This window comes from Salmo trutta, chromosome 33, assembly GCF_901001165.1.
Source record: "Salmo trutta chromosome 33, fSalTru1.1, whole genome shotgun sequence".
Taxonomy (NCBI): domain Eukaryota; kingdom Metazoa; phylum Chordata; class Actinopteri; order Salmoniformes; family Salmonidae; genus Salmo; species Salmo trutta.
Window position 1 is genome coordinate 14,393,927 of NC_042989.1, and position 24,309 is coordinate 14,418,235.

General features: G+C 45.0%; 1 protein-coding gene across 2 annotated transcripts in view; it reads left to right on the forward strand.

Moving 5' to 3' along the window:
- The window catches only part of dph6 (diphthamine biosynthesis 6), a 95,418-nt gene that overhangs the window by 33,201 nt on the left and 37,908 nt on the right, over positions 1 to 24,309 (forward strand). Inside the window, exons 6-12 of one of the 2 annotated variants that reach the window (XM_029729873.1) lie at positions 3,238 to 3,299; positions 3,558 to 3,652; positions 3,744 to 3,837; positions 5,914 to 6,055; positions 6,300 to 6,422; positions 7,649 to 7,778; positions 8,101 to 8,278. In XM_029729873.1, coding sequence (XP_029585733.1) covers positions 3,238 to 3,299; positions 3,558 to 3,652; positions 3,744 to 3,837; positions 5,914 to 6,055; positions 6,300 to 6,422; positions 7,649 to 7,778; positions 8,101 to 8,278 — 824 coding nt within the window. The remainder of the gene's footprint in view (positions 1 to 3,237; positions 3,300 to 3,557; positions 3,653 to 3,743; positions 3,838 to 5,913; positions 6,056 to 6,299; positions 6,423 to 7,648; positions 7,779 to 8,100; positions 8,279 to 24,309) is intronic. The other variant, XM_029729875.1, reaches the window with a different exon arrangement.

Consider the following 24,309-nt stretch of genomic DNA (forward strand, 5'->3'; position numbering starts at 1 on the left):
GAGGATCAGAGTTGTTTATTCTCAGGAGATATCGTGTGACCTCATCGGCCTCCTCATCAAAGAGCTAAAGGTCGGAAAGGAGGCTTCATCAGGAACAGGTGTCAGAAAAGGTTTGACAGGTGGACGCAGGATTTTGTGTCACGCAGAGAGTAAAACCATAGACACTTAGATAGAGGGGAACACAGACTGTTAGTGCCCTTAATGCACAAGTACTGCAACTTAATTGACATGCTAAGCCGTTAATATAGCCATGGTGGCTATTACTGGCTAATGTTGGAACCGCTAAGAATTCAAATCAAATCAAAGTTTATTTGTCACGTGCGCCTAATACAACAGGTGTAGACCTTACAGTGAAATGCTTACTTACAGGTTCTAACCAATAGTCCGAAAAGAAGGTGTGTGTGTAGGTAAGTAAAGAAATAGAACAACAGTAAAAAGACATTTGAAAATAAGAGTAGCAAGGCTATATACAGACACCGGTTAGTCAGGCTTATTGAGGTAGTATGTACATGTAGGTATGGTTAAAGTGACTATGCATATATGATGAACAGAGAGTAGCAGTAGTGTAAAAAGAGGGGTTGGCGGGTGGTGGGACACAATGCAGATAGCCCGGTTAGCCAATGTGCGGGAGCACTGGTTGGTCGGGCCAATTGAGGTAGTATGTACATGAATGTATAGTTAAAGTGACTATGCATATAAGATAAACAGAGAGTAGCAGCAGCGTAAAAGAGGGGTTGGGTGGGTGGGCACACAATGCAAATAGTCCAGGTAACCATTTGGTTACCTGTTCAGGAGTGTTATGGCTTGGGGGTAAAAACTGTTGAGAAGCCTTTTTGTCCTAGACTTGGCACTCCGGTACCGCTTGCCATGCGGTAGTAAAGAGAACAGTCTATGACTGGGGTGGCTGGGGTCTTTGACAATTTTTAGGGCCTTCTTCTGACACCGCCTGGTATATAGGTCCTGGATGGCAGGCAGCTTAGCCCCAGTGATGTACTGGGCCGTACGCACTACCCTCTGAAGTGCCTTGCGGTCGGAGGCCGAGCAATTGCCGTACCAGGCAGTGATGCAACCGGTCAGGATGCTCTCAATGTTGCAGCTGTAGAACCTTTTGAGGATCTCAGGACCCATGCCAAATCTTTTTAGTTTCCTGAGGGGGAATAGGTTTTGTCATGCCCTCTTCACGACTGTCTTGGTGTGTTTGGACCATTCTAGTTTGTTGTTGATGTGGACACCAAAGAACTTGAAGCTCTCAATCTGCTCCACTACAGCCCCGTCGATGAGAATGGGGACGTGCTCGGTGCTCCTTTTCCTGTAGTCCACAATCATCTCCTTAGTTTTGGTTACGTTGAGGGATAGGTTGTTATTATGTCACCACCTGGCCAGGTCTCTGACCTCCTCCCTATAGGCTGTCTCGTCATTGTCGGTGATCAGGCCTACCACTGTTGTTTCGTCTGCAAACTTAATGATGGTGTTGGAGTCATGCCTGGCCATGCAGTCGTGGATGAACAGGGAGTACAGGAGGGGACTGAGCACACACCCCTGGGGAGCTCCAGTGTTGAGGATCAACGCGGCAGATGTGTTGCTACTTACCCTCACCACCTGGGGGCGGCCCGTCAGGAAGTCCAGGATCCAGTTGCAGAGGTAAGTGTTTAGTCCCAGGTTCCTTAGCTTAGTGATGAGCTTTGAGGGTACTATGGTGTTGAACGCTGAGCTGTAGTCAATGAATAGCATTCTCACATAGGTAGTTCCTTTTGTCAAGGTGGGAAAGGGCAGTGTGGAGTGCAATAGAGATTGCATCATCTGTGGATCTGTTTGGGCGGTATGCAAATTGGAGTGGGTCTAGGGTTTCTGGGATAATGGTGTTGATGTGAGCCATTACCAGCCTTTCAAAGCACTTCATGGCTACGGACGTGAGTGCTACGGGTCTGTAGTCATTTAGGCAGGTTGCCTTTGTGTTCTTGGGCACAGGGACTATGGTGGTCTGCTTGAAGCATGTTGGTATTACAGACTCAATCAGGGACATGTTGAAAATTTCAGTGAAGACACCTGCCAGTTGGTCAGCACATGCCCAGAGCACACGTCCTGGTAATCCGTCTGGCCCCGCAGCCTTGTGTATGTTGACCTGTTTAAAGGTTTACTCATGTCGGCTGCTGAGAGCGGGATCACACAGTCGTCCGGAACAGCTGATGCTCTCATGCATGCCTCAGTGTTGCTTGCTTCGAAACGAGCATAGAAGTGATTTAGCTTGTCTGGTAGGCTCGTGTCACTGGGCAGCTTGCGGCTGTGCTTCCCTTTGTAGTCTGTAATAGTTTGCAAGCCCTGCCACATCCAACGAGCATCGGAGCCGGTGTAGTATGATTCAACCTTAGCCCTGTATTGACGCTTTGCCTGTTTGATGGTTCGTCGCAGGGCATAGCGGGATTTCTTGTAAGCTTCCGGGTTAGAGTCCCGCACCTTGAAAGCGGCAGCTCTACCCTTTAGCTCAGTGCGAATGTTGCCTGTAATCCATGGTTGGGGTATGTACGTACAGTCCCTGTGGGGACGACGTCCTCAATGCACTTATTGATAAAGCCAGTGACTGATGTGGCGTATTCCTCAATGTCATCGGAAGAGTCCCGCAACATGTTCCAGTCTGTGATAGCAAAACAGTCCTGTAGTTGAGTGACTGCCTGGCTTATACATTCAAAGGTGGGGTCTTTTTGTTCTCTAAGCTTTGATCTGAAGTAAAATGAGGACGAAGAAACTGAAGTAAGAGGTAATGGTGTTCTTGGAATGTGGCACTGGTAGGTACTGGCTGGGTAAACAGACATAGCACTCTTCCTCCTCTCCTCCTGTTTTTCTCTCTGCTGCCCCACACAAAGCTGAGGGCCTGTGAGTCACTTCCATGCACCGTGTAAGGGGAAGGAGAGTGGGAAGGCCAATAAACAGGATCTCTCTCTCTCTCTCCCTTTCTCTCCCTTTCTCTCCCTTTCTCAGAGTTTAGGTTATCAAAGGGAACCAGATGAGGGGTGCTTCTCTCTTTTGGTCCCGCTGAGACTGAAAACTGTTACCCTTACCCGGAGAGATCTGTGTACACTACTTGCAAAGTCAAATAAATAGATCCAGTGTGGAGGTTTACGTGTGTGTCTGTGTGACTGCCCGTAAAGCATCAGCGCCTGTCATCTTCAATCACTGTTCTCTGTCCCTGACCAGGCCTCCCTCTCTCTCTTCTGTGTGTGCGTGCGCGTGTGCGTGTAGGGCTGGATCCTGAGAAACACTTGGGGAAACCTCTGGCTGACATGGAGCCCTATCTAACTCAGGTCAGAGCATTACCTCACCAAGCTGGATCTGGCTTTGTTATATACTTATGTCACCCTGAATGAACTCACTAAAGAGTAGCCTGCTTTCAGACTGTTCCTGCTTTCTTAGCATCATTGAGTTTAATCTAAAGACTCAATATATGACCAACGGTGATGTTTTGGCTAGTGTTTCAAACATTTAGATTTAGAGTAAAGTGATGGCTTTTAGGCTGGATCTTAAAACGAAATGATTATGAACATATTGTTTTTGTTGGACAGCTTTCTGAGAAGTATGGAGTCCATGTCTGTGGAGAAGGCGGCGAGTACGAGACATTTACTCTCGATTGTCCTCTGTTCAAGAAGAGACTTGTTATGTAAGTCCAGCATTGAAAGTTGTATCTTTATTGAAATGAATGTAGAGACAAAAAAGTATATACTAATAATAGTTTTTTCATCTTTCTGCAGTGATGCTATGGAGACAGTGATCCACTCTGCAGATGCCTTTGCTCCGGTTGGCTACCTGCACTTCAGCATGATGCACACAGAGGACAAGGTGAATGTAAGTCTTCCTTCTTGCAGAGTTAGACTATTTTTGTGTCAGCGTTTAGTGGTTTCAGTTGAAGATGTAAATGCAATTCAATGTTTTACTTTATAATATTAAGGATATTAACATAAATAAATGTCTTGCACACCATTGATACAGAAGTCACTCAGTAAACAGAATAAATAGAATTGAACAGTCCCTAATAGTTGCTTTTTTGATACGTGATAAGGAGGAATGCACTTTGGGGCAGGGGAGAGATCAGCCTCTAGAGGGTCTCCCTCCCATCTCTCCACCGCTCGCTCCTCTAGCCCCACATGGCCTACTTTGACATCTGCAATATTCACTCCTGCCTGAAACTAGGCCTGGCTTAATAAACATGTCTGCTCAAATGAAGGCATTTAGGATTCAGGTAGCTGGTTAAGCGGATACGGTGGGGGGATGGGGGGGATGGAGCGGAGTAAAGAATGGTGGAGGTGAGTACAGGTGGGGGGATAAAAGCATAGGGATAATGCCCTGGCTCCTAGTGTGAGAGAGATTATCTGGATCCCACAGTTTGCACATTGACTGTATGTACCCATGCAGCACATTGGATTGACTCATGTCACTTTTCCCGTTGCAACATGTTCTCACTGGTTTCCTCCTGGCTGCCTCTGGTCTGGTAGGGTAGAAGAGGACTAACAAGTGTATGTATCCTTAGATTTGGTCAACTTAAGTCTACACAGTTAACTATGATGTCAGATAAGGTTGTGTGACACACAACAGCCCCTCCGTTTAACAGTATTACAGTGGTCTGGTCTGGTCGCCACTAATTATCTTAGCGGATTGGAGGCTACAACCAGTGAGTAAGAGAGAGACGGGGAAACTAAATAAAAGCAACAAGCTTAGTAAACAACAGCATCTGGGTCAGTTACTCTATGCATCGTGATTGTAGTAAAGAAAACCATTAAAGAGTGGTGAGAGAAAGAACCAACTTGGAACAAAGAGGATGAGAGTTTTATCTAGTATTTGATAGGGGAGCTGTGCTAGCTGAGTATGTTTGTGTGTGAGGGGGTACACAGGGGGTTCACAGGGGTCACACGGGTGGGAGCGGCCCCTAGCAGGCCAGTGCTCCAGGGTATGGTTTTTCTGTGTGTTATTATGGACAGAAATCATACCCTTCAACCCCGGTGACCCTCCAGCTTCCATTCTCCATACCTACAGCTATGTATTTTCTACCCCCACACACACACACATCCCCACAACCCCCCTGGGACGCTGTTTGGGGGAAGAGCAGGGAGATTCCCTGGGCCTGGGATTCAGGGGAGAGGAGAACCTGCCCTCATGCTGCAGTCCAAAGCTCTTTCCATCAGGGTGACAGATCAGCCCTGACACCAGCACTAGAGGACTGGAGGAGACGACACTGGGGCGGGCGGTGGGCAACACAGGGGGTAGGGACATCACGGCCCTCCGTCATTTGCCCCTCAGTTTTTCCCTCCCTGTGTAGGCAGAAAAAAAGAGGGGCTGCAGTATAATTAATGTGATTATCATATGGCCAAATGCAGCTGACAGCAGGAAGGTGGGGGGGAGGGGGGAGGGGGGATTAGTTGTTAAGAACATTTGAAATATCTATTTAAATGTTTTACGCCCTGGTGGAATTTGGCAGGTAATATGTACGCCGTTGAGAATGCTAATGTTTTTTTAGTTTTTTTAAGAAGAGGGTATGGAGGCAAAGTTCTAAATAAACAAATGAATAAAACACCAGTGTGGTGAAATCCAAAGCATGTCAAAGCAAAGCTAGGAGTCAAGAAGAGTGACAGCCGGCATGATTGAATTTACAGTATCAGAAAATGCAACCGCCTGCCGCCCCTCCCTGCTTGGTGTAATTCATGAATATGTTAGCATGTTGTTTCATATTCATTCACCTTGAAGTTATTTGTGGCTAGGCCCTCGTCAGAAACGTAGTGACATACATAGCCTAGCCTGTGTAGTGGCGGCTTATTGAAAAAACAAATTGTTCTCTGTTTGGTTGTTTGCGCTGGTTTTGTGTAGTTATGTGATTTTGGGGCTGTTTCTGTTTGGCTTGATGTATCCCCTGCTGGTGTTTTACTGCAGGGCGCGGTGGCGAGTGTTTTGCCCCTCGGTAGTTGTCCTTGCCAGAGTGTCATTGAAAAGATGACTGAGGAGGCTGATCAAGCTGAAGACATCCAGGAAGAATTTACATCAAATGGCGACCTTAGTTGTCATCGGGGCCGTGGTGAGGCGTGTGTGTGCGTGCGTGCGTGTGTGTGTGTCATGTGGCCAGTGTCATTATGCTAGCTCTTTTGAGTGATCACTTGACAAGAGCTGTCGTTCTAAGAACATACATTTATGACTGTTTAGGAATAAAAAAAATGGTTACTGTCCATTTCTGAATGAATTATTACTTAGCTGTCGTATACATATGATTTTTGCTGTTAAAAATACTCTTCATATCTTCTAAAACATATCTCTCCCTCCAGACTTCCCGTCCTGCTCACCTAAAAGCTCCAGGGGCTACCAGTGGATCTCAGGCATCACCGGGCTTCACAGCCCAGACCCAGGGATCCAGAGCCAGACCAATACAGCATTCACTCTGCTGCAAGGTGCAGTTCAGTACAGCAAAACAGGGGGGAGTATACTGACTGCAACCTAGTTTGTCACTCTGATGCTGCAAACTAGTGCATCACAAGTTCAAAAAACAGACTTGTAAAACGTTCCCAAGGCTACTTGAAAATTCTTTAGGTTCTCAGGAAGTCTAGTAATAAGTCACAAACTCAGACTAACGCCCTAACCCTAAATAATCTATGTTCGCTTCGATCAAATAAACATTTAGAACTATTGAGGGAAGAGGAGGTTCGGGACTGCTTTTACTAGAGGTGATATCAGGAATATAGAATATATTAAGTGGTTGGTGCTTGGGAGTATTGGAGTGGTTACCAGCACTCTGTAACCCCTTTGCAAGGTTTAACCCTCAAACCAGACAATTGAGAAAACGGAGGGGAAAAACTCCTCTGTTCCCAGGACACCTTTCTTTCTCCTTGTTGTGTTAGCAAAATGCACTTGAAGAGGTGCGGCAGGCTGGGCCTGAGCAAAAAGCAGGGGAGAGATCAGCTCTTTATTCACCAATGCTCTTTTTAAGTTTAGGAGGCAAAGTTTTAAAGAGGCCCACGTGTAAGCTGCTTTGTCCATCACAGGGACAGAATTGCAAGCGCACCACACGAGGACAGACACTTTAAATGAACCCAGAGCGGATGACACCCCGCTCCTCTTCAAACAGACACTCGCTCTCACACACTTACACAGGCTTGCTGTGTGGGTTAGCTCTTTTTCACCCCGCAGAACTTTTTCTAAAAGTGCACACTTTAATAGTGCATCTGAATTGGGGGGGGGAGAAAAAGGGTAGAAAGATGAAAAGCATATTTAATCGTGGTACGCGGCTGAACAGCCTTCACAGCGCAGAGACAATATTAAAGGAGTTAATATTTAATGGAGAACCTCTTTGTATGAGGGCGAAGTGTGTGAAGTACTCTGAGATGCCAGCGTCGGCAAAGGAAAACAAACTTGATGCCAGATCATATTATAAGGGGGAGAAAGGCCTTGCTTCAAGCCCCCTGTCTTGCCTTCCCTGTGCTCTTCAAGGGAGCTGAGCTATGTACAATGCATGGGATGAAAAAAACCATGACTCTCAGAACTATGTCAAGGTAAACATAGCTCAATGTGCATTCCCAAGTGTCACCACAATCATTTAGCAACCTAAACAGGTTGTGTTCTCCCTATAATGACACATATTTGTATGTGTATCTGTAATCGGTGTCTTTGTCCTGTGTAGGTGAGCTGGAGAGGAGAGGCTGGCAGCTGAAGCATATTGTTCTGGTTCACCTGTATGTGAGGAACATGGAGGACTTCATTTCACTCAACAAAGTCTACACCACCCACTTTGGCATCAACCCCCCTGCCAGGTACCATAATGGACCAGTAGGCTGTCTCTATATTGTTTAGAGAGGTTTCCCCTCCCTGGCTCCTACCTCGTATTAATGTTATTTACACCCACCTTTCCTGCGTTCTTAGATCAGTGCAGATGAAGGACAGGGGATAAGGAGAAGAGCATACAGACTATTTAGCACCCTTAGACTGACCCCTCACCCAAAAAGCAGAAACAATCACATATCCTCACTAAATCCTTCACTGTCAGTAAACAGTTGATGGGTATAAAAATCATATCATCAGGCTCTGTTCCTTCATGTCCTCCCCTCATCTTCATCCCTCCCTCCACCTCTCAAGGGTGTGTGTCCAGGCACCTCTACCTGCCGGTCAGCTCCTCCAGATGGACTGTCTGCTCCACGACTGGCCACAGGAGTCCCAGCAGGAGGCTACCTTTCACCACAGAGAGGCTCTTCATGTCCAGAGCCTGTCCCACTGGGCTCCCGCCAACATCGGGCCCTACAGCCAGGCCTTCAGGGTAAGAGACCCCCACGGGAGGGGAGGGTGGTGGGATGGATGGCTGGGTTGGGTCTTTTAGATTCCATGGAACTTAGTAGAAACATGGAGAGGGTGTGTGGTGGTTGGATTGGGGATATATGTGTGTCTCTTTAGATTTATACAGGGGACTAACAAACATGAAGAGGTGAGGGGGGAGACTGATGGCTAAGTGGCTAGATGGGAAAAGACAATCTTGTGTTTCTAGGGGCTTACAAGGAGCAGAGTGGTGCATAGAGAACTCTCAGTGAAAGACAGATCGATAAGAATGGTTGATCATTCCAGGGATCGTTATAACTAGCTACAACTTTGTTGTTTGAGTCTGACGAGGAACTAGAAACAAATACATAGCCTTTGAAATCCGACTAGGATACAAAGCTGTGATTTCACTGAAGTTTGTAGTCTGAGAGTGTGTATTTGTCTGCACTTTTGTAAAGTTTGGAGAATGTAGCCTTGTGTATGTGGGTGTGTGTATACGTGTGTCTATCTACATCCGCATTCGTGTGTGAAGTTTGTAGGATGGAAGGTTTTTTCTTATTGTTTAAACACACAGACTCAGCTCAACAGGAGAGAACACAGGAAGTGAGTGTATCCGTGGTTGCGTGGGCGGCTGGTGCTGTCTGTTTACCCACTCTGTACTGGGGATTACACTTGTCAAGTTACTGTCAACAAGGAAAGTGTCCATCTCATCCACAACGACCTTGATCTCCCATCCAAAACCTCCGATGAGTAAGAACACGTGTGTATGGATGGATGGTTGAGTTAGAACCCTTGAGTATTGGGGATAACTTACAGAGTAATGATATCATGCTGTGCACACTGTTGTTGATCTCATAGAAGGTTAAGAAGGTTCAGACATTTTAGGGGATCAATAAAGTCATAGCTATTATTGACATGAGTATTTCAAGCCTCAGATTGTTAAATGAGCCTTGGATAAGCATGTAGTGCAGGATGGGTATTCTTTTATCCTACTCTAATACTACGCTCAGAGCCTACGCTTGTACCGTAGACCCTTAGTGACATACAAACTAACAGTTGTATGTCGTTTCGCCTTTAAACAACAGAAGCATTTGTCTCTCTTAATGTGATTATTCCTGATCATTCAAAATCCAAAGCAATTTCCCCAGAAAACAATGAAATCGGATTTGTTTGCACTGAACTCTGTAGAACGATCCCAAAGATTTTCTCTCAGCCTGCTGACTACCTCCATGCTGTACTGGTTCAATTAGAACACAAATATAAGAAACAACATTTTTTTATTTTTTTATTTAACCTTTATTTAACTAGGCAAGTCAGTTACGAACAAATTCTTATTTACAATGACGGCCTACCCCAGCCGAACCCGGACGACGCTGGGCCAATTGTGCGCCGCCCTATGGGACCCCCAATCACGGCCGGATGTGTTGCAACATCACTGTGTTTTAGGAGGAGAATTTTACATATTGGTACAATTAGGTCCTCGCTATGAGCATGCAGATGTGTGGCCCCACAACTCACGCCTTAATGAGAATCTGCTGTTGCCGTGGTTGTGAATGTTGCCATGACAATATAGCCTAGCATTGGGGTCGCGGCAACAATATATAGTGCATTCAGAAAGTATTCAGGCCTTATTCAGCCTTATTCTGAAATTGATTAAATAATTATGTTCCCCTCATCAATCTACACACAATACCCCATAATGACAAAGCAAAACAGTTAAAAAAAAAATGTTTTAATAAAAATTAAAACTTCAATATCACATTTACATAAGTATTCAGACCCTTTACTCAATAATTTGTTGAAGCACCTTTGGCAGCGATTACAGCCTCAAGTCTTCTTGGGAATGATGCTACAAGCTTGGCCGACCTGTATTTGGGGAGTTTCTGCCATTCTTCTCTGCAGATCCTTTCAAACTCTGTCAGGTTGGATGGAGACCGTCACTACATATCTATTTTCAGGTCTCTCCAGAGATGTTCGATCAGATTCAAGTCCGGGCTTTGGCTAGGCCACTCAAGGAAATTGAGACTTGTCCCGAAGCCACTCCTGCGTTGTCTTGGCTGTGTGCTTAGGGTCGTTGTCCTGTTGGAAGGTGAACCGTATCCCCAGTTTGAGGTCCTTAGCGCTCTGGAGCAGGTTTTCATCAAGGATATCTCTGTACTTTGCTCCGTTCATCTTTCCCTCGATCCTGACTAGTCTCCCAGTCCCTGCCGCTGATAAACATCCCCACAGCATGATGCTGCCACCACCATGCCCCACCGTAGGGATGGTGCCAGGTTTCTTCCAGACGTGATGCTTGGCGTTCAGGCCAATGAGTTAAATCTTGGTTTCATCAGACAAGAGAATCTTGTTTCTCATGGTCTGAGAGTCTTTAGGTGCCTTTTGGCAAACTCCAAGTGTGCCTTATACTGAGGAGTGGCTTCCGTCTGGCCACTTCCATAAAGGCCAGATTGGTGTAGTGCTGCAGAGATGGTTGTCCTTCTGGAAGGTTCTCCCATCTCCGCATAGGAACTCTGGCGCTCTGTCAGCATGACCATCGGATTCTTGGTCACCTCCCATAACAAGGCCCTTCTCCCCTGATTGCTCAGTTTGGCTGGACGGCCAGCTATAGAAAGAGTCTTGGTGGTTCCAACTTCTTCCATTTAAGAATGATGGAGGCCACTGTGTTCTTGGGGACCTTCAATGCTGCAGAAATGTTTTGGTACCCTTCCCAAGATCTGTGCCTCGACACAGTCCTGTCTCGGAGCTCTACGAACAATTCCTTCAATCTCATGGCTTGGATTTTGCTCTGACATGCACTGTCAACTGTGGGACCTTATATAGACAGGTGTGTGCCTTTCCAAATCATGTCCAATCAATTGAATTTACCACAGGTGGACTCCAATCAAGTTGTAGAAACATCTCAAGGATGATCAACTGAAACAGGATGCACCTGAGCTCAATTTCGAGTTTCATAGCAAAGGGTCTGAATACTTATGTAAATAAGGTATTTCTGTTTTTTATTTTTAATACATTTGCAAAAATGTCTAAAAAACGTTTTTTGCTTGTCAATCAAATCAAACTGTATTTGTCACATGCGCCGAATACAGCAAGTGTAGACCTTAACATGTAACGCTTACTTACAAGCCCTTAACCAACAGTGCAGTTCAAGAAGAGTTGAGGGGTATTGTGTGTAGATTTTTTTTTAATCCATTTCAGAATAAGGGTGTAACGTAACGAAATGGGGAAAAGGGGCAGTGATCTGAATACTTTCGAATGCACTTTAGACTGACAGAGGAGAGGCAGTCTGAGACCAAAACAACCTCCCTCAACCCCCCTCTATCCCACTTTAGGAGATAATGAGTGGGATCCTATTAAAGAAAGGGGGAGGGGAAGAACAGCTCAAATTATATTAAATATTCTGTGGTCTTAATTATTTCCCCTGAAGAAGTTGTCAGTTTGATGTAACAGTCACACACAGAGAAATGATTCAAGTTTAATTTAGGAATGATTGCATTGTCTTGCTTTATGGCAATACGTTGATTGGAGAAGTCTATTGTTTGAAGTTTTGGGCCTGTTGTTAAATCTCTTCCACGTGGCTGTTGAGACCCACTGAATAAGGCAAGTAGGCTGAAATGGCCAGTTTGAGGGTTTGCACTGACAATGACAGTAGGCTGAATATGGCAGAATGCTAAAGTGGCCAGTGTGAGGGACAGCACATGGCTCCTGACAGGCCTGGCAGACTGGGCATGCTAGATCTGACGAGGACTGGGAGCAGGACTGGTGGTAGACCAGAGAGTATCATGGGAAGAAAAGCTTGACGTGGCGTGTGATCGATGTTGGACCGCTCTGTCTGTCTGCCTGTCTGCTCCACCTTCTCTCCCTAATCTCAGACTAACTGTTGATATTGTCTGGCAATCTGACAGATCCCTATCTGCCCTGCTGATGCACAGAATATGTTAACCTTTATGATGCCGTCGCGGCAGGCCCTTTGGGTGTGTTTTGGTTACCGTCGTTAAGGTGAAATCAACCGGGAGGCTCACAAAGAAGGGACAATAATTTAATTTGTGGTTTGTTTATGCGTTTTTTGTTACACCCTTGATTAGTTTCTGCTTGGAGGTCATGTTTAACATATTATTAGCGGCGATATGGGTAATGAGGGTTTTCTACAGGGGTGACACATTTGATTGTGGTCACTGCTCTGCCTTAAGATACAATACCAGAGATCAGAGTTCCTCTTCTAACCAATTTGTTCCTGTTTTGGTATTTTGATGTTTATCAGTGATTTAATGTGAATTCTCTCCAGACTCATGCTTTGTCTACATTATTTGCATCATTTAATTATCAAAAATGCCCCTGTTGTATCACATCAATCACTGGTGTAAAAAAGAGCAGTTCCAGCTTTAATAAAAAATATAAAAGAAAACTGCTTTTGAAACCACCCATGCTATTTACAACAACCATCGAGTTATGCCAGGAAAACTTTCATAAAAACTGTCATAAAAACAGATATTACTCCGTTGTTGAGTCAAGTCAGTCAGTATCGCTCAGCTTCCACAACCACATTGTCCCATTATCAGAATAATAATAGGAAAAAGTCCTATATTCTGTAGCATCCACGTCTTTGTAAAGAAAAACCCATTTGTACTCATAACAGATGATTAAGCTTGCGGGTTGCCAGACGGAGAAAATTGACCCTTCATTAACCAGCATGCTAGTTAACAGCAGGAGTCCCAAATGGAATTGGAAAGGAAAGGGGATACCTAGTCAGTTGCACAACTGAATGCATTCAACCAAATTCTATTCACACCTATTCGATTTAGTGCTGCCCATTCTATTCCCCACAATCCCTTTGGAGCACCATTACAGACACAAACACAGTAGTGCCAGATTTACTCCTGAGCTGCAGCAGCATCAGTTGAATGGTTGTTAAACAGATCCTCTTTCCTGTGTTAAGGTAAATGGAGCACCCCTGGGATATTTGGTGGGGTAATGATATTCACTGATCAAATTGTAGAAGAGCGTTTGGGGAGCTAGCGGGGTTAGCCTCAGGTTGCCAGGCCAACGCTCTGCTCACCGCTCACCCTTCCTTCACTCCCCTAATTGTGAGTGACATTCAATATTGCGGAAGCCTCTCGCGAGCCTGCAATAGGATTTGCATTGGATTTTGAAAATTGTGAAAGTGGACTCGGAAGCATGGAGGGGAAAGTGGATCTGACGTTGGCAATTAGCGTCAAAAGGAGGAGCAGAAGCGTGGTGGGCGGTAGAATTTGAATAATCTTCTTAAGGGAGGCTAAATGTGTTAAAACAATGAGCTGAGCTGAGGCTGACCCTCTTGTTGGGGAAGTTCACAGGTCAAGTTAAGCAGAACCTCCCACTTAGGCCTGTCTGTCCTCTCTCTGGTTCTATCTGAAGAGAACATAGGGAGGGATTCCCTCCTCTCATATAAAGATGAAGCTCTATATGTGAGGGTTCTCTGATTGATGATTTGGGAGCCAATAGAGCGTCATGGTGAGTTGACTGACTGACTGAGTTTCAGGTTGGGAGAGGGAGAAAAAAGAAAGCTTAGCTTTTGATCAATAGCCAATATTAAGCTAAGTGCTTTGTTTTATGGCAAGTTGTTCTTCCTCTGAATATTTCACAGCCATAAAGAGCTTACTTCCACACCTCATTGTCCCCCCCGCCCTTCTCTTCCATCACCCCTCCCTCCCTCACCCCCCAACCCCGTCCGCCAGCCAGTGGAGGCAACATGCACCTAAATTACCACAGGAGTGTAATTAGCTACTCTAAAAAGGAGGTGTCTAGCTTCAGGGGGCCAGAAAGATCTATGCAAGTCAGACGTGTGTGTGTGTGTGTGTGTGTGTGTGTGTGTGTGTGTGTGTGTGCGTGTGCGTGTGCGTGTGCGTGTGCGTGCGCGTGCGCGCGTGCGTGCGTGCGTGCGTGGGAGGACAGATACACAGTATGTGCTGATTAATTTGAACGTTTAACTTCATTTCTAATACAACAAAAATAAGGCCATAAAAAATATGCGCTCTTTGCGGAGGCCTCTTTCAGGGCCCCTGACGGCTCTCCCCTTCTCCATAATATACTAAAACACCCGCTTTTACCTCGCCTCCCTGTCATACTTTATGGATTTCTTCATAAACACAGCCTATACTTCATAAATGTCAACATTTTCGACTGTATTAACATTACTTCTAAAGCGCTTGATAAAAGAGCAGGGCATGGGTGAAATAATGCACCAATAATACGGAGTAGCGCTGGAGGCTAGAACAGTAGGGGCGGCTCTCCAACGAGCGCTGGCAGACAATGCAGGGGATGTTATCAGCTCTAATAAAAGAACAAATGATCACTTCCAACCGAGGAGGAGAAGGGAGGAGGAGGCAAGGGGAAAAGGAGGGGGAGAGAGCGAAACAGTTGTCGAGTAATTGAGCTGATGAAAAATGAGGTTTGCAGCTAGAAGGGTTTGATCAGCCGAGAGATTGAAGATGAGGGTACTTTTCTTTTCGTTCAGTCAGTGGCCACAGTTTCCTTGGAGGATGTTATACATGGATTTGTGTTGGAGCTGGAATTAGTTGACGTACGTCAAAATATCTTTTAGTTGTTTCCCTCAGTTGAATATCTGAGTCCTAGAAAAAGTAATACGTTAATCTGTTTTGGAAGGTGGTGATTCAAAACTGCTTTTAGGACTGACAGTTGTGGTTAAAGTCCCAAACGGGTCTAACTTCTTGTCTCGTCTCTGAACATCATCTGTGTACGTCTATACGGACTCACTCAGACCTTACTCATCTTGCCCAAACATTGGGGTCAACTGTACACACTTGAGCTTGACAAACATACCACTCGCCTTTCATACCCGATAAGGCCTTACCTGAATGGCATGTCGGTGGTATGCTCCAGAGCCTAGTATTACACACACTCACCTGTACAGGGTCAGGCATCAGCCTAATAATGATTCACCTATGACTAGCCATGGTTCTCATAGATGAGTGACAGGACAAGTACACTGTGTTCAAAACAGATAGTTACACACAGAGATGAACACGCATGCTCACACACAAACATTATGGGACACGTAGGCCCCTAGTGAGAGTGACTGAGCATCCGTAAGTCTCTGTCCCTCTGTGAGTCACCAGAGTGGCTGGGGTAACTGTCCTGTCCCAGTAGCTGGCTGGCTAAAATTACAACCACCACACACTGCACTTGGGGGTCTGGTGGATTTAAGTGGAGAACAACAACAGGGTCTCCACCCCCTCCTTACCCTCGTCTTCCCTAAAACAAGCCCATTTAAGGAGACGGATATTTGCCCTGACACATGGTCTCTGCTCTGGACGTGGTCTCTGTGATGAGGACAGTGGTGGAATCAGAGGGCGGGGGTTGGGCGTCTGTGTATATTTGTGTGCGCATGGATGAGTATGTGTGTGTATGTGTGAGGCAGTGACGTGCGGTGAGGTCGGTGGCTGGGTAAGCACTGGCTATTATCAAAGCCAGATTTACTCACAAATAAACAATTTTTACATTTACATTTTAGTCATTTAGCAGACGCTCTTATCCAGAGCGACTTACAGTAGTGAATACATTTCATAAATGTTTTTCCCATACTGGTCCCCCGTGGGAATCGAACCCACAACCCTGGCGTTGCAAACACCATGCTCTACCAACTGAGCCACACGGGACCAACCTTGATGAAGTCTAAGTTCACCATACAACAGATAGATTCAACAACCAGAGTGACATAGGCTATTAACAGAAATTTGCACAAAATATAAATACCAATGTAGCCAAGATGCGATAGCGGCATATTTCATATCATCTGAAAAAATGACACACTGCTCATCTCAACTCAGCCATAGACCGATGTAGCATCCACAGTTACAACTGATAGGTGGCGCTATAAGACCACATTTCATCCGAATAATTTGAAACACAAGCTTAGCCTTTCACAATGGATTTACAATTCTTCCAATGCACGGCGCACACAAACCCACACAAACATAATAATATTATTATCTGAAATATTATTACACACATATAATAAACAAGGTTCTGATTCAATTTCCATATCAACGATCGAAGTGACTGAATGCAGTTCAAAAAGTGTCTCATCAAAACTAAATTCTAGATCGATAAATCAAAAGCAATCAAAGGGATGTTGTTTATTCTCATGATTAAACAGTAGCCTAACATGAAATTGCTAAATTTCATTTAGCCCTACCTTTACTTGTAAATTAAGTCCATTCCTCTGGTGAACCTCTCGGTTACAGTGCTGTAGAAGTCACAGCAGAGCCCCATGGACAGTGCTGTAGAAGTCACAGCAGAACCTCGTGGACAGTGCTGTAGAAGTCACAGCAGTGCCCCATGGACAGTGCTGTAGAAGTCACAGCAGAACCTCGTGGACAGTGCTGTAGAAGTCACAGCAGTGCCCCATGGACAGTGCTGTAGAAGTCACAGCAGAGCCCCATGGACAGTGCTGTAGAAGTCACAGCAGAACCCCATGGACAGTGCTGTAGAAGTCACAGCAGAGCCCCGTGGACAGTGCTGTAGAAGTCACAGCAGAGCCCCATGGACAGTGCTGTAGAAGTCACAGCAGAACCCCATGGACAGTGCTGTAGAAGTCACAGCAGAACCCCGTGGACAGTGCTGTAGAAGTCACAGCAGAGCCCCGTGGACAGTGCTGTAGAAGTCACAGCAGAGCCCCGTGGACAGTGCTGTAGAAGTCACAGCAGAGCCCCATGGACAGTGCTGTAGAAGTCGCAGCAGAGCCCCATGGACAGTGCTGTAGAAGTCACAGCAGAGCCCCATGGACAGTGCTGTAGAAGTCACAGCAGAGCCCCATGGACAGTGCTGTAGAAGTCACAGCAGAACCCCATGGACAGTGCTGTAGAAGTCACAGCAGAGCCCCATGGACAGTGCTGTAGAAGTCACAGCAGAGCCCCATGGACAGTGCTGTAGAAGTCACAGCAGAACCCCATGGACAGTGCTGTAGAAGTCACAGCATGGCCCCATGGACAGTGCTGTAGAAGTCACAGCAGAGCCCCATGGACAGTGCTGTAGAAGTCACAGCAGAGCCCCATGGACAGTGCTGTAGAAGTCACAGCAGAGCCCCGTGGACAGTGCTGTAGAAGTCACAGCAGAGCCCCATGGACAGTGCTGTAGAAGTCACAGCAGAACCCCATGGACAGTGCTGTAGAAGTCACAGCAGAACCCCATGGACAGTGCTGTAGAAGTCACAGCAGAGCCCCATGGACAGTGCTGTAGAAGTCACAGCAGAGCCCCATGGACAGTGCTGTAGAAGTCACAGCAGAACCCCATGGACAGTGCTGTAGAAGTCACAGCATGGCCCCATGGACAGTGCTGTAGAAGTCACAGCAGAGCCCCGTGGACAGTGCTGTAGAAGTCGCAGCAGAGCCCCGTGGACAGTGCTGTAGAAGTCGCAGCAGAGCCCCGTGGACAGTGCTGTAGAAGTCACAGCAGAGCCCCATGGACAGTGCTGTAGAAGTCACAGCAGAGCCCCATGGACAGTGCTGTAGAAGTCGCAGCAGAGCCCCGTGGACAGTGCTGTAGAAGTCGCAGCAGAGCCCCGTGGACAGTGCTGTAGAAGTCGCAGCAGAGCCCCATGGACAATGCTGTAGAAGTCACAGCAGAACCCCATGGACAGTGCTGTAGAAGTCACAGCAGAACCCCATGGACAGTGCTGTAGAAGTCACAGCAGAACCCCATGGACAGTGCTGTAGAAGTCACAGCAGAACCCCATGGACAGTGCTGTAGAAGTCACAGCAGAACCCCATGGACAGTGCTGTAGAAGTCACAGCAGAACCCCATGGACAGTGCTGTAGAAGTCACAGCAGAACCCCATGGACAGTGCTATAGAAGTCACAGCAGAACCCCATGGACAGTGCTATAGAAGTCACAGCAGAACCCCATGTCCATTATTTTATTCTACATGCAAACAGCAGGCCCACGGTCATATGGAAGACGCATCCCCAAGGCCTCCTTCGGTTCCATTTTTACACTGACAAAAAGTAATTCCGTCCACAAAGTAACAGTAAATGTCCAAAATGTGTAAAAGTCTGGGTAAAAAGTATTAATTGGTAATGACATTTCAGACAAGTGGACAGTGCAGTACTCACTGTTCGTCTGCCCGACAGCTGAAATTGTTTGAGGTGAAGTATGGTGTCCGTTTCCCAGGTTGTTTTTGCTAGCTAGCTTTGAGTTTGTTCAGTTCAAGGGATGCGAGCGTCAAATGATGTGGACACGGCCAAATGTACACAGCTTACCCCAGTCAATACCCAACATGTTAAGGCAGTATGCATGTGCAACACAGGAGGTTGGTGGCATCTTTAATTGTGGAGAACAAGCTTGTGGTAATGACTGGAGCGGAATCACTGGAATAGTATCAAATACATCAAACGTGGTTTACAGGTGTTTGATTCCATTCTGCTACGTTCCGGATAAAGATTTGAAATGTCTGAAAAGGAACGCATGAATACCTTAGAGAGGTTTTGATGCAGTTTCAGCAATTCTTTTAATTTTGTGCATGAAAAACACCAGAATCATTGAGAAAAAAACATTAGATTACAGAAAATAATGACAATTTTGTATATTATTTTCATTCTTTATTTGGCTTTTCATAACAGGATCTGATGAGGGGGCATTAGTACAGGCGGTGTGAGTGGGTGGTAGTGGATAGTAGCAGGGCTGGGTGGGACTGAGATGGGGTCATTATTTATCCCCCCCCACCATCACACACACACCCCTCCTCTCCCTGCTGTGACCCCATGGAGGCTGAGTGCCAGTGGCAGCAGTCATTTCCAGGAAGAAGAGGCTGTGTTAGACAGGCAGCACTACTCCAGCCCTGCCTCGGCCATGTGGTTTGGGAGGCTGATATTAGCTAATATCAGCCCAGGACATGGGAAGGACTGGATCTGTCACAGTGCATTGAGCTCTCACTGCGCTGGGCCACTGTCGCCCTCCTTTCTCTACCCGTGACGCGCTCAGACACAGACACACCCACACACACAGGTCTTCATTAATGGGTCCTGCCTTGACAACTCATCCTGATTGGCTATGAACAACTCTTCATGTATTATTGGTGTCTGACTGGCTTGGTTCATGTAAACAAGCAGCGGAAAGGAGGGACAGGATAGCCACCACCATCGCAGGCACACACACATATACCACACTCACACATACCTACACACTCTGTATGAACAGAGGCATAGACCTCCACACACATGCGCACACACACACTCTAGCCACATGCCTCAGTGCAGTGACCCTTACACACCCAGGCAGTCACTGGAGATCAGAGATGCTTTCTCTTCTGTAGTGGGTGGCCTTTTTCCCACTCCCCTGGTATAGTCAGTGAAACCATGTCTAGTGTTTGTTATTGGCTTAGAGAAGGGAACACAATTACTGATCTCCATTTCTATTTACTTATAAACTCCATTGAATTGAATAGAAAGTTCAGTGGATGAATATTAGGGGGGAAAATTAAAATGAATACACATATTTAACTGTCAGGACTCAGGATGTATGGATGTGATTTGACAGATTAATTTAAGGGCTTTAATGTCTGTAGGAGTGAGTGAATAAGTGACATGCAGATGTGTGTGTGTGTGTGTGTGTGTGTGTGTGTGTGTGTGTGTGTGTGTGTGTGTGTGTGTGTGTGTGTGTGTGTGTGTGTGTGTGTGTGTGTGTGTGTGTGTGTGTGTGTGTGTGTGTGTGTGTTCACTCCAGTCCTGTCAGCTATGCCCACTCATCACTGCAGGGGGAATAAACACACCCGGGCATCACTGAATATAGTTGCTAGTTACCATAGTAATAGAATAGTCATACATCTTGTGTGTGTGTGTGTGTGAGAGAGAGTCTGTTTACTCTTAGATTTGTCCATGTTGATCAGTCTAAAGGAGGACATTAAGGAATAGACCAGCCATGTCACAAAATATGTTTGATTAATGCCACAGCCAGAGATGCATATTAAAACCCTCAATCCATTTTTACCATCCAATCACAAACACTCTGTTCCAAATATTGTTTTTCTTTTGGTATGAAATTTCACCAGAATATTGTCCCCTTTTTTAGCATTGTAAAATGGGAGTGGCTCTGTTTTATTGTGCGGTATAAATAGCAGAGTAACAAAGGCATACATAAAAAGAAAAACGGCCAAGCTGTCCAGTCCCATCACTGTCTGAGGAATGGGAGATGTATGACCATTCTATTACTATGGTAACTAGCCACTATATTCAGTGATGCCCGGGTGTGTTTATTCCCCCTGCAGTGATGAGTGGGCATAGCTGACAGGACTGGAGTGAACACACACACACACACACACACACACACAGACACAGACACAGACACACAGAGACAGACAGAAAGACACAGACACCGTCACAAAGACAGACAGACAGACAGACAGACAGACAGACGTAAAATGCTCCTTCTGAAGTATAGAGGTTGGTAGACAGGCGCACACTCACTACAAGGTGGGTGCCAACATACAGTATAGTAGCTATATGGTTTAAAAAAATAAACACAAACAAACCTGGCTTAGCGTACATAGTTCCACACAGCACAATGCAGAGAGGCTACTTGAGTAGTACGATCTAGTCTAATAAACGTTAACAGCCACAACACAGAACAGCCCAGCACTAGCCTACACACTGAATATAGCTAATACACTGTATATAAGCACACAGGAAGACAGGACAGCAGACAGAGTTGAATAGAGATGGTGCTGACAGAGAGATAAAGGGATACATCATACATAAACGGAAAGAGCAGAGTAGTAGTGTGCCCTAGTAACAAGAATCATCACCTTGAGGTTAATATACGGCTTAGTGTGTGAGTTCAAGAATGCCACAACTGACTTTACACCGCTGTTTGTTTTATAAACTGTGTATTTTGGTGGTATTGGTTATTTTTAGACTTTCTATGACTGTGTTGCTGCTATATTTAATTTTATATTTCTACTATATTCAAAGTGACAGTAAGTGCTTCTGGTGAAAAATGCTTGTTAGTTCGTCGTCATCATACGACGGTGGATGAGCATCGCCGTTTTGTCTTCATTTATTAAGGTGATTTATTGATGGCTCAGGGAAAAGTTAGCATTTATGTCCCATTTACTTCTGGACACTCACCTTTTCATGAATTTCACATTGAGGTGGTGGGTACGGTACAAAGCCACGGTAACTTTTAACCTGGGTCACACATTTTTCAACAGCCATTGCCATTTAAGTACACTTTACAGAGGTGTTGTGGATGAATTATAGACAATTTCCTGTTTTAAGCAAGCGCTGCGTTAGTGTGGACATATAACCATGTTCGTCTTTTTCCTGATGTATTATTGATATGGTTGGATTTATTATGTAAGTATCTGTCAGGTACTATAAATGTTAGTGGCTTTTTGGGCTTTTGGGCTTTTAGGGGGAAAGAGAACAGTACAAATATAGTATTTTATGTTTTTTTTATACAGTAATTGTTTGATTTTAAAATAGAAACTTCATAATTCAATGTTTCAACAGCTTAAATTAAAAAAATAACGAGTTTTATAGACTAAATAATATATCTAGTGGATACAGTATCTATTTAATTAAATATTCAGTCAAATGTATACCATAAAGCCATGAAGGATAGAGGAACAAGTTTGACACTATTTTCCAAATAGGAACCAAAATTGACCTGACCAATTTAATAAGATCCTGAATTTGTAAGTGCAAGAAATATTGGTACAGCATTTTGAACATAAAAACCATCCAAATTATTTCCAGAAAATGATTTCCTTTCTGACATTCCATTGACCTTAATCCACCTTTCCTTGACTTGGGATTTATTTTTTATCAGTAAAAACATTTTGTTGTTGTCCATAACACATCTGAGAGGAGGTAGAATATGTCTGGCCATACACACTGTATAAAGTGTAGGCCTACATTGAGAATGCTTAGCCGCATTCCCCTACGACCACAGCCTTTTCCATGCAGTCATACTGCCATCTCTTGAAAGGAAAGGGAACTACCACAACCAATCCTCACTGGGACATTCTCTCTGCCTCTCTCTGTTTGTCTTTTATTCCGCTTGCCTGTATTTGTATTGATGTCTACTGTACTGCAGGTTGTCCACTCGCTTTAAGCAGAGGTCCTTCAGTGTAACCTTGGTGTGGCTGGACCCTATCTGCAACAGTAAATGATGGCTGGACAAGGCGATCCGGTAGGACTGGCCTCTGCCTCTCCAGACCAGCGCCTTTACCAATGAGCCAGCCTCACGTGTCACCACAAGTCACGGGGGAGACAGAGTGTACATCACTCACTGTGTCACCCCCTTTCCCCCCGCCCCACACACACACACACACACACACACACTAATACACAACAACAACAACACACACATAAATGACATACATAGAACTGACTGATATTGACACAATAAGACCATCCAAGAGATAGACATTTTCCAGATATAAGATTACATTTGAGTCTTGATTTCAGGTGCGCAGGTTAGGAGTTGACCAATCTAGTCTTTTCTTTTGACTGTGAATAAAAGGTAAATAAAGCTTGCATGGGCCACTATGTAAAAAAAATAAAGAAACAATGTATGACTGAAAGAGGTGGTCACAGCTGGAAAGGGAGAATGAACAGGGGTTGAGGGTTGCAGTTTCAACATCATTCAATCAGACAAACATGCCCCTCAGCTGAAACAGCGAAACCCTTCCGATTCTCTCGAATTAGGGAGATTAGCGGGAAAGCGCATAATGCGGGATGATGGAATTTGTCATAATTTGCATTGTCCTGGAATGATCCTGTTTGATAGAGCGACGCATCGAGGAGCTTGTCATGTCCCACGGGCAGGTCATAGAAGAAGCTTGGCAGAAATGATTTTTGAGATATGTGCATCAGTCGTAAAAGCCTCACAACCAATTTGTCAAAAAAATCTGAGGTCGGGACAGTTGAAGGCACCAGGGCATTTTTCTTTAACGCAAAAAGAAAACATGCTCTTCTATCACTTCAGCACACAACTCTGATGGTCTGGGCTACCACACTCTTCATGTACCTTTATCACTTTGACTTTTTATATTTTGCAAGATTTTTTCATTTAGATTTTATTTAAAAAATGATTTGGGTTGAAGTAAATTTAAGATTAAACACAGCAAATGTCAATTCTAATATATTTATTTTTGTCAACCGAAATTGTGAAATTCAAAAATTGGAAATGATTTATTTATTTGCTCCTGTATTGTGGCGTGTGGATGTGCGTGAGGAGGGTGTCTCCCACAATAACATAAAGCAGTCCCTTCTGACCTTGATAATACTCCCCAACGCAGCCTAGGCTTCAGACAGACGAGTAATCAGCATAAAGTTGACCAGAGCCGACGTGACAGTGTTACTTCTCCACGCGGGCATCTCTGGAACGGGCATGTCGAGGGCAGACAGGCAGGCAGAATGGAAACGGTATAGTGAAAGCGAGAGAGGGGCCAATGTCACGTTTTGTCTTTATAGTGTCTTTTCACGATTCCTGATTATTTTTCTTTCTCAAATATTTGTTCTGGTAATAACTCTTCTATTTAGAACATATGTCCGTAGGTCTTTTTTGTCTCCATATGCAGTTCTGGACCAGAGAGGATGCTTGAGAGATCCCCCATGTTTGCCTTTCTTTGTGAGTTTTGTTCGGGCTATTTATGTCGCCGTTTAAGTAACACTGATGTTGTGTGACAGTTGAGCATACAAGGGTTAGGCTCAAACTAGAGCACAAACTGAAAAAAGAGACATGGAGGATTAATAAGACAAGGAAATAAAAAATAAAATACAATTTAGTTTTCTTTCAGAAGAAGCCTTAATTAAGAGAGACTAAGATGGTGAAAGATACAAGAGAAGGGGAGAGAGGTTTTGGTTCTCCTGAACATGTAATATTTCTATAAATGAGGTGTCAGAAGCCCCAGAATCTCCTCAGGGCGTAGCACAACATGAGTCCATCTCTTATCATTTCTTATTCGGAGACGTGATGCGCTTTGAATGCACTAATGCTGAAAGAGCCCCACAGACTTGAAGCCAGTTGAAGATGGAATCA